The sequence below is a fragment of the Dendroctonus ponderosae genome, unplaced genomic scaffold (assembly GCF_020466585.1).
Source record: "Dendroctonus ponderosae isolate FM_Combo_2020 unplaced genomic scaffold, Dpon_F_20191213v2 Dpon_F_20191213_7, whole genome shotgun sequence".
NCBI classification, from domain to species: Eukaryota; Metazoa; Arthropoda; class Insecta; order Coleoptera; family Curculionidae; genus Dendroctonus; species Dendroctonus ponderosae.
In genome coordinates this window covers 7,996,077-8,006,730 of record NW_026018916.1, presented here as the reverse complement: position 1 = coordinate 8,006,730, position 10,654 = coordinate 7,996,077, and the positions used below count along the sequence as shown (strand labels likewise).

The following is a 10,654-nucleotide window of genomic DNA, read 5'->3' as shown; positions in this document are numbered from 1 at the left end:
CCAATATTTAAACTTGGAATATGGAATCAAATAATTTGGTTTTATTTGTTGTTATAACTGTTATTTAAATTTTCTTCGATTTGGTGAGTTCAAACTTCTTAAAAATTACGTACCTACGACACACGTTTAATAATTTCGCATCAGCACACTCAAACCTTAATCATAACCTTATCCCACTTGTAGCGTAAATGTTTATCACTTAAGTGAGTTGTTTCAAAAGAAATTATGCTTCAATATAGCTTTACAAAGCTGTTAAATTGAAAGATAAATACAAAGAAACCCAGTAGCCAAATGACAAATGAGTGAGTATTTACGGTGTAGCAAAGCGGTAAACTCATCAATTTTCCGCGGTATATTAACAGACATTAAGCTGTCAATTTTTAATTAATACATCTGGTGCTGTAAAACTGATGTTATTAGATCATCTGTTTGTTTTTTCCCGGTATTGTTTCCAACACGTTACTTATTAATTAGGCGGTAAAGAGTTTTAATGGATCTTTAGAAATACAACCATGTGAAGTAGTCTGCTAAATTATGTAGTTTTATAGGGTAAATATACTTTTTATATAAAATACACTTATAGATAATTTACAGAAGAAAATTGGCAAACTCATAATGCGATCACATTTATCTGGTTTCATTTGAAAATCATTTATTCGAATACATTCCTTGGTTCTTTTACGGGACAAGAAGAAATGTGCTCAACTTATATATAATATTTTCAGTAACAATTTTTCTTAGTGTCTGAGGCTKTTTAGGTAAAACGCGGAATTCGACTTATTGAAAATCCATTGTAGAGGAACAATTTCTATTGGTYTTGCTTTYTGTACGATGCAAATTCTGAAATGARGAAGGTTTACTTCTTCTTTAAATTTTTCACAAATTTACTCCGGGTGGTTTGTCAACTTTAGTTTTCCTTCAATAATATTATTACTTTTGCTAGACATTTTCATTGGAATATACTTTGTTTCTTCGGTCATTTTTCGTATAATTTACCTGGTCATTACAATTGTTGGGCAATAAATCGAATTTATTTTTATTTTGTTTTCTAATCTCTTGGACATAAACATTTCTATCGTGGTAAACCTAATTATTACAATACATTTTGCATTATAATTAGTTTTGCTATTAAAATGTCCACAATGGRTATTATTTAATAAATTGAATRAACTTCACTTCAACMAACTCGACCAGGCYTTGCCCGTTYYTCAATACTACAATTTAAGTTKTCATTAAAKATTTCATTATTATACTTTAGCAACCCAACTCTAGAATGTCCAATGCGAAMGTTAATTCTTGATCAATGATTAACTTACTGGAAGTAGAATGAATAAGGAACTATTCGCTCTGGCTCTGCTGCTGATCAACTAAACTGCAGCCGGTCGGATCTCTAGCAGAATTCATTAATTGTTCTTAGATTTCAAAATGCGTTTTTCAGGTTTGGTACGATATATGTATACAGAATAATTATATACCATCCTGCATCATTACCAACGAAAAATAAAACTCAGGCGACTGCCGAAGCCGGATCGCTTAAAACTGTTCCCTCTAATTATAATTGTTCGGGAAACCGAAACTGGTCATTATACTTATTTCACAGAAAATTTCTTCGTACTGTGTAACAGTTTAAATTCCCACAAACTCGTTTGAAAAAGTTTTTGTTACCGTTCAGAATTGAATTATTCTTCTCTTGGAACATGAATTTGTAGCAATTCAATTCGTTAAATCATATACGTCAATTAATAGTACAAAAAGTAATTTAGGTGGCACTTAAATATGTGTTTAGGGAAGCAATAAAGTATTACTTAGGCTAACTTTTAGGGTATCAAATGAAATCTAATGCATAATTCATAAAGGCTTTTGGAAATTGCGCACTAAATCATCAAAATTAAAGTTGATTTATCGGCCTAAAAACAAATTTATTCAAATAGCGCTGTGTAAAACCCTTGCCGCATTAGGGAGTAATAAAATTGCAGAATTATGATAAACCCAGATTTCGGAAAAAGGGTAGAATTAAAATCAAATTATTTGGTTTTACGAAGCCAGTAATGTTTGCAGAATTTTACCATGGCTCTGCAGTGGCGTAATGTATTCAACATAATGCAGATGTTATCAGTTAAAAATGTAAAGTATTATAGTCGATTTGTTTAAAACTATCTACCCAAACTAAATATAATTTAAAACATTTTGTGGGTTGAGTTTGTCCTATTTAATTGGCTAGCCACTAAAATTTCGATTTTTTTTTTAGTTTAAAACCAACTCCAAAAGATGGGGTCACCAAGAGCAACCCCAGCAAAAGACATCGAGAACGTCTCAACGCTGAACTGGATACTTTGGCCAGTCTTTTGCCTTTTGAGCAAAATATCTTATCCAAACTCGATCGATTATCTATCCTCCGTCTTTCCGTCAGCTATCTACGCACAAAGAGTTATTTTCAAGGTAAGAATTTCCTCTATGTTGCGAACTTAAATTGACAATGCAATAAAATTTATTACAAAAACAAACATAGACCAAACATTGAGTCGGTCAAACCACCCCAACAAAATCGGTTTGGATATTAAATTGCTAGTATGGCATCGTAGGTCCCAATACATTTAATGAAGCCATAAAAGTAAAAGGTTACACATAAATTTCATAAATAAATTTAACATACGTGTTGTATCTGAATACTTTATATGTTACATTCTTTAAACTAAAAACGAGGCATAGTTCATAAATAACAATTAGTAGGTATTTATAACGAAATCACTAAATTTCTCTCCGACAAGTTTGGGTATCTTCATTAACACACTCTGCTTTGGGAACGATTTATTGTGATTTTTTAATCACTTTTAAATATTTAGCTCCACCGTCATATACAACCTACATTATTATGCATGTGTTAATATCCAATTATATTTGATTTAAATAGGAAATTGTAATTCGAGTGTATTGCAAATTGTAGTGTTTATTAAATGTCAACCGGCAAAAATTATTTCAAAGAGTATTGATGAAAAGGTTTGTAAAGGCGAAACTTATATTAAGAAATACTTAATTTGTTAATAAGTTTTCTTATTAACCTATTCTCTATTACTATTAACCTATTCTCGAAAGTTATGTTGGTATAATAGAAAATTGACCAAGTTTTTGTACAATAAAATAGTAGTGTAATTTTAATTCTTCTTAATATGCTATCGAATCTTTTACTTCCTCCATTACAACAAAATTTTAATTTTTTTGTAATAAAAAGTAATTTGACTTGTTTCGAAAATTTGTTTCGAAAATTTGTTTTCAAAAGTCATCAAGACATGTTGCAAAGAACAAATATGCATCTTCTTTTGTACGTTTTCTTACGTACGAAGTACTTTGCACTTTACTCAATTTAGTCCTCATTTTAAAGTTATTTTACCTTTGCCCCACTTTAAATTTAAGTGTTTCAATTCAAAAAAACCGCCACTTCAAAAAAAAATGTTTCAAATAAAACAAACTCATTTTTTGTACTAGTCAAAATCTCCAGCAAAATGTTATGTTGCGGTTAGCATTTGAATTTCCTAATCCGAATAGGCAAACGTCCTCCTCTCAGATATTAAGTTCTTATTTTAAACATTTTTTTATAGGATCACTAATTTGCTAAATATTTCAGCGTTTCATGGTAAAAAAAAACCGACCCGGTATACGAAAGAAAATTAAAAACCAGAACAAATTTTTAACGAACGCCTGACCAGTAATATAACTTCTTGAAGTATGGACTTTATGATTCTTTCACATTCAATCCACTTCGCTCCCGTTTGTTTCATTTACTAGAGTGCAACCGTAAATGCAAAAAGACCATAACAAAATTGAAGCAAATTTTATGAAAATGTTTCTGAACAAGAAAGCGATTTGAGGATTAACTCTCTAAAATCAGTGTTATGGTGGAAAAATCTAGACATATCAATTAAACTAATAATCCATCATTAATATTTACCGAATAAGTTCTGCAGTTTGATTGAGCAGCTCAATTTAATGTGGATCTTGCGTGTTGCCCAACTGCTGGCACGAAGTTACCCAGTTTACATCCGAGCGAAATTTGGTATAAATTTAGAATCGTGCAAGTTGATGGTGCTAATCAGCGAAAGGAAATTACTGATATGATTTCAATTCACTTTGAAATGCAGAGATTTACGAAATTATGCTTTTAGTGTTTTTGGGTGAATTTCTAAATTACTCTTGATTGCTTAATTAACACAACGACAAGAAATGCTCCTAAGAAATTGTATAATGATTTTTTTTCTGGAAGTGAAAAAAATATATGACACCGTTTTCGATAACTTGTTCTTGTGTGACCCTAATAACTAAGTAGGTATATGATTTATGACTCGTAGAAAACGCAAAGTTAAGTAATGTGGAATTTATTGCCAATTTGAAAACATGAATATAAAACTGGCATTAAAATCGATACATTAAATTATCACCTACTTCTCAGCGTATGAATGTCGCTGAGTTAGTGAAACTATTAAAAGCGACCACATATTCATTCTATCAATGAGCGTTTAAATCCTAATAAATGATGATCGTTCCATATCACGCGATTGATTTGTCGCTGTACGTCATCTAATTTCTATTTCTCGTGCTGGGATAACCCAAACATTCCCAATTGAGAGCTTATATTGTCAAAAGGGTATTATTTACCGGTGCTTAGTAGATTATGTCATTTGATCTTGACCTTACCTAAAACGATCCGTGTTATGGTTAATTTATTAAACGCAAATAGTAGATCAATAGCTTTGAAAAGGTCAATGAAAATCCGAGTACTTTGTATCATTAATGGACGCTTGGAGACCTTCAGCTACTTCGTCGCTATTTTTTTTACTAAAAAACTTAACTGTTCCTGCCAGTATAAGTTTTAAGAAAAGAGATGATGAAAAAGAAAGAAGGCCTGTAAACAAAACAGATGGAGAACTAAGGAAAAAATTAAAATCAGTGAGACCACAACATGTGCAAATAATAAAATATAGTAAAAGCAATAATCTTTAAATTAAATAAACCAAAGATTTGTGATTAAACTAATTAATCCTCTTCTTGGCACAACTCTTGCAGTTTAGGGCCACACCGAAAAAGAAACCGCCGGTCATTGCTGCTTCCATCCCAGAGATAAAATTTCAAAGGCTTTTGTACCAATGATTTGATCCCTTAAACGTGTTATTACTGTTCGTAGCTGTTCTTTTCTCGTGAATGAATGTCTTCTCATTTTAAATTTGCGTACTTTATTCCATGAGTTTCATTTAAGGACAATGATTTGCTAAGGCAAAATAATCACGTCCTTTATCGACCACTAGGCTAGTGTATTAAGGGTTCATGTTCAACCGTAATATTACATTCTCCAATATGTATTTGCTGTTTGGAATGTAAATGGACTCATTGATAGTTTGAACGATTCAGGATTATTCGCGTTTCTATAAGCACACACACGCATCATGAATTATTTGCTTGTTTGCTTCTAATTGATTTACTTGCTTTCCTTTCATTCCGAACACTCCATACCTTTAACGTTATTAGCACGTATGTAGCAGAATTGCAAATCTTTCTTCCAGCGTTAGTCTACTAAATTTTAAACTGTGACTAATTTTACGATACTTGGAACGGGAAAATTTGATGTTAATTTCGACTATCTTTTCCATTGCACCTGCAAATCTGTAAGTTCACTCGACAGTTTACAGCTTTTCGAAGGATAAGTGCTTTATTCGGGCAAAATCGATTTTTATTTTAGGCCGCAATTGTCTTAGAAAGCAAAATCGAAGGGCTTGTGCTAACCTTCCGGTGTGGCTGGGCGGCAGGCGCCGAAGGGGATGGGAAACTTCCGCCCTATAATTATGCAGCAGAGGAAGCGCGGCCATACGGCGCATAGACTAGATCGATGAGTTTCGAAATGAAAGTGTAGACTACGGTGAACAGTCCAATTTAGATAGAAATATTGCATTAGGAAAAACTCAGAAATTTGCCTAATGTCTAAGCTTTAAAATGTTTACTTTCTTTACTCAATGCCATTCTTTATTCAATTTAGGGGTGTTGATACCTTCCAATGCCATGAGACCGATGACATCATTTTATCTTTCTATTGCAGATATTTGAATCATCTTGCTGTAGATTCTACTCGAAACAGGATGGCACTCAACTGTCCTAATCTTGTACCGATATTTGGATCTTAGATACCTTAGATCTTAGTACCGGTCTTTAGATCTGTTTAATTCCTATGGTGGGACTGTTTTTTCCGTTATTGCCTAACACGTTAGGTGGTTTTCTTTTCTGGTTTTCTCTTAGAATCTACTTCAATTTTTAGTTCAAGCGAAAATACTATGGCTGGGGATAGACTTAACGGAAATTTGCTGACCAGTTTTGTTCTTATTTGCTGCTACTTACTCATTTATTTAATTTTTGCATTTGTCAGCTTTTTCTATACAATTTAGCTTTAATCGGGAACATATTATCCACTAATTTTTTTCTTAGATATTTTAATATATAAATTCATTTAAAATTTAGAGTAGTGTTTGCTGGAAAAATTATCGCGCATTTTCGTCTTTGGATGTTCTTTTAAATATTTTCATCTTACTTTCATGCAAGCGAACTCACTTTAATGTATTTTGCACTTTAGATAAACACTTGCAAATTAAATCTTGGCCAAAAATATACACTGACTTAAAAACATGTTGTTCTCACAGTAAACTCGTTATTATTTTGGTCGAAAATTATTGATTTTGAACGTATAATTATGCTTAGATTTGCGATCATACTCTGGTTTAAATTTGATCGACAGTGTATTCACAGAATTGCTATTTATTCTATGCTAAACCGCGTTGTGCCATTGTCTATGTTTTAGCTTCTTAAATCAATGTTTCAATGGTTTTAATATTATGGCTGTTACATACAAATTTTTTTTAGTAAATCTATATGACGTTCTAAACCCTAAAAGAAACGAAAATCGGTTGCAAGTTAGAAGATTTTACTGCTTCAATTCGATTACTTCTTTTTCCTTAGTAAACCAACAAAATACGGCCAATAAACTTACATTTATTTAGTTCCATTTTGCGTTTATATTAAAATGTTTATAGGGAAGTTATTAAACAAACCCACAAGAGATAAATTAAGCAGAAAATTAAGTTTTCTGAATAATTGTTGATACAAATTGCATGACTGATGGAAAAAGTGATGAATTTCAATTTTTGTGAAGCTTATTTTACTTCAGTTTATAAATGAATAAATAAATAAGATTACGTTGATCTTTAAACTGAAAATCTTGTGGTTTTCTAAAGTCACATTGAAATCGGACATTTTCTGAATTGCTTAAGGCTAAAGTAAATTATAATGAAAAAAAATTGCCAAAGGCAAATACGTCATTTTCCTGAAGGTTTGGAGGAGTTTAGAATCATTTATATCATACACAAACACAGGCAATCAATTATTTCAATTTTAGCTCCATCAACAATTTAATTAATCACAATATTCGGGTTTAATAAACCATGTCTTATACGATGTATATTTGAGAGTCGATTTAAAGATGCCATTTAGGATGCAACTAATTTTATTCAATTTATTAAGGAGCTGATGCTGAAAGCTGAAGTTTGGAGACATTTAGACTTTACACGTCTCTGTATTCTATGCCAACTTGACATAATAACTTTCAATAAGTAAAAAAATTTTATATAACAGTTATGTAAGTTAAGATTAGTGCATTTGACCTCAAGTTGTAGGAAAAATTTGCTCCCATTTAATATTAACTTTTGAATCTTTCTAGGATCTGCGAATACAATCAATATCCACCACCATTTTACTGTGGTTTTGCGTAACGAATGACAAGAAAGTTTTCACGGGAAAATTCAGTTCCATCTGTGCCTGAAACTCATATTTTCCAGCTGTTTCCTTAGCAACGTACCGCCCCCGAAAGCTTATCCATGCGCTTTATCGCGATGACCCCATTTTATATAAATGCCAAATTTCAATTTTAAGACTAAATTATTTACCTAAAGCGTGTCAATTAATTGAATCATATTAATTTAAAAAAATTTAATCTAGTTATAAGTCTTATATTATTCACGGCGTTTTGTCAATTCCATCCCCAAAAAGAGCAGGTTAATTTTTTTTGCCTTCTACTCCAACATTGGAATGCTTCTCAATTTCAGTTGAAACGAGTTTTATTTGATGGTATGAAAATGCACATTCTTTAGAAGAATTTGCAAATAAAAGCTATAAGGTAAACGTCTAAATTAACATTACATAGAAAAGCAACTTTTATAATTGAAATTGATCTAATAAAATTTTCCCCAATCGTGCTTATGTGGGTGATGTATTCTCATATTTCAGTACAACAAACAAGACAAATAATGACGAAATTTGAATAACATATTTACATTAGTATGCGAATTACTTAGTTTTAGTTCAATCAATTTAATTTTAGGCTAATTGCAGGCAATGGATGTCCTCCATGATCGCTCATAAATATCCCGAAACGGCCTATTACAAATGCTTAATGAAATTAAACATACGTACATACATACGCCTTTCTCCTTAATTACTATAATGGACTGAAGTGTTGTAATAAAAAATTGTACACTTGTTGCCAGTGGCCGCAGTAAATTACACGTTTTTACACGCAGAATTAGTTGGCCAAGCCCATTTTGCAGGTTTTTTCTTGATTAAGTTACCAGGTCCGAATAGACCAATATTTTTATTTGAGCCACATACGTTTGCTTAAAAGGCCTGAATCATAATTATCCTTTGTATAATAGAGCACATATTTACCGTTCCAGAAACGTTACTATTCGGACTAATCTTTGCGAATTCATTAACCTTTAATTAACAATTTGAAGGCTTAGATGTTTGCCATTTGTGCTTATGTTGATCTGGCAAAAAATGTTTCCATTCAATCACATGAAAACTGCACACGAAAAATACGGAAGCACTTCTAAATACCAGAAATGCAATAAAAGAATTCTTGAATTTGCAATTCATACAGTTCAAATCTGGACTGTTGTATGTCTCTTTTCCATTACAAGCAAGCAAAGCTCTTTAGTAGACACACTTGAGCTCGGATTGCGCGGCCGTTGTTTAAAACCGATGAAGTTTTTTGGGCTTTTAGGCCGACATGCAAAATACTTTCTTCCGAATTGTTCTCTAAAGATGGAAGCCATGCGCTTTAGCGAAACGTCAAGACCAAATTGTCGACGACGGTCTAAAAAGCAAAAAACCAACCAGTTTTTTACTGAGGCACTCTGTACCTGTTAGGAAGAAAACCGTTTTTTGTTAGTCTATAAAAGACATCAAATTCAAGTGCTAGATAAGCTTTAACACCTTTACAGAAGCCCCATAAAGCGCTCTGCTGAATTTTGGGTAGGCTTGTCATCAACGTACATGGAGAATAAAACCATGTAAAAACGTTCTACCTGCAAAACCTGAAGCTAATATCTCACCGCGTGAGTCCAACGCGCTAGTTGATACAAATAGCGGCTGTAAAGTTACACAAATGTACTCGCTTCGGCGGTACATATACTAAAATTGGAACGATACAGAGAAGATTAGCATGGCCCCTGCGCAAGGATGACACGCAAAATCGTGAAGCGTTCCACATTTTTTTGCAAAATTTTTTTCGTTTTTGTCACAAGAAAAGTGGCAACTAACCGCCCATTAACCACATCTGAAGATGTAAGCTAGTCGTACTAGCGAAACGGGAAGAATTTTTATTTGGGATTAAAGTGTATCTGCATCAGAGGCCATTGCTTGTTAGAGAAATAATGCAGAGAATAATTTATTTGAAATATTTTTCAAAGAACTTAACCCTTAAAAGATGGGTGAATATTAGCAATAAAAGGATAGGAAACGGAACCATAAAAGCAAAATTGAACTGAAACTTTTGTATATAAAGGTTGTTCGTCCGTCATTTCTAGGATATTTTGTTTTCTTCATGAGGCTGATTTCTAAAAGCAACAATGGTAGTAACTAGCGATTTTGCAGAATTTGTTACATGTATTTTATTTAATTGATTTAAGCTACAAAAATATTTGTAATCCCATTTTCCACTAAATTTTCCAAAAAAAAATTCTGCAAGAAAAATGTAAATTATTTGTGAAATAACACAAATTTATCAAAAGCCACGCTGACGATTTGGCAAAAAAATCGTAAATTTAACTTAAACAAAAATTCCGATAAAACAAACTAATTTTGTTACGAATTTAACTTACTTCATCAGCAAAATCGCAGGGAAAACTAGTTGAAACAGAGTTTGGCAATTTCTGAACTCTTAATAAGAGAATCTAAGAAAAACTAACAGTCAAAGACAAAATGCGACAAAAGTGAACATTTCTACTAAATACATCCTTTCACAATCACCATATCAAGTTGAGGCGATGATTTGAAGAAAGCTGATGGTTTTAAGGCATAATTTAAGGCAAGAATTATCCCCAAATCTCGAGTTCCTTCACTTCTGGCAGAACAAATTTAAATGAATCGACATATTAGAACTAGTTTTTCGCTGAGAATATATTAAAATGAAGTTGCACTGTCTGTTTTCATCGAACACATTCGATTACTAGAAGATTTACTGCATTAAACCTTAGTAAAATTGTTGGCATTAAACGAATTGTATATACTTTCCTGACTGTGTTTCAATTCCAAATCAAATTCATTCCTGGGTTTCAGTCATTTA

At 32.3% G+C, this 10,654-nt stretch overlaps 1 protein-coding gene and 1 non-coding gene across 5 annotated transcripts in view; both read left to right on the top strand.

Annotated features, from left to right (window-relative positions):
- Positions 1-10,654, top strand: part of LOC109546177 (aryl hydrocarbon receptor protein 1) — a 78,612-nt gene that overhangs the window by 27,940 nt on the left and 40,018 nt on the right. For all 4 annotated transcript variants that reach the window (XM_019917029.2, XM_048668265.1, XM_019917032.2 and 1 more), the window contains exon 3: positions 2,249-2,439. In XM_019917029.2, coding sequence (XP_019772588.2) covers positions 2,249-2,439 — 191 coding nt within the window. The remainder of the gene's footprint in view (positions 1-2,248; positions 2,440-10,654) is intronic.
- On the top strand, positions 9,478-9,584 carry LOC125505240. The gene has a single exon (XR_007282033.1). It is a non-coding gene; the product is annotated as a U6 spliceosomal RNA (small nuclear RNA).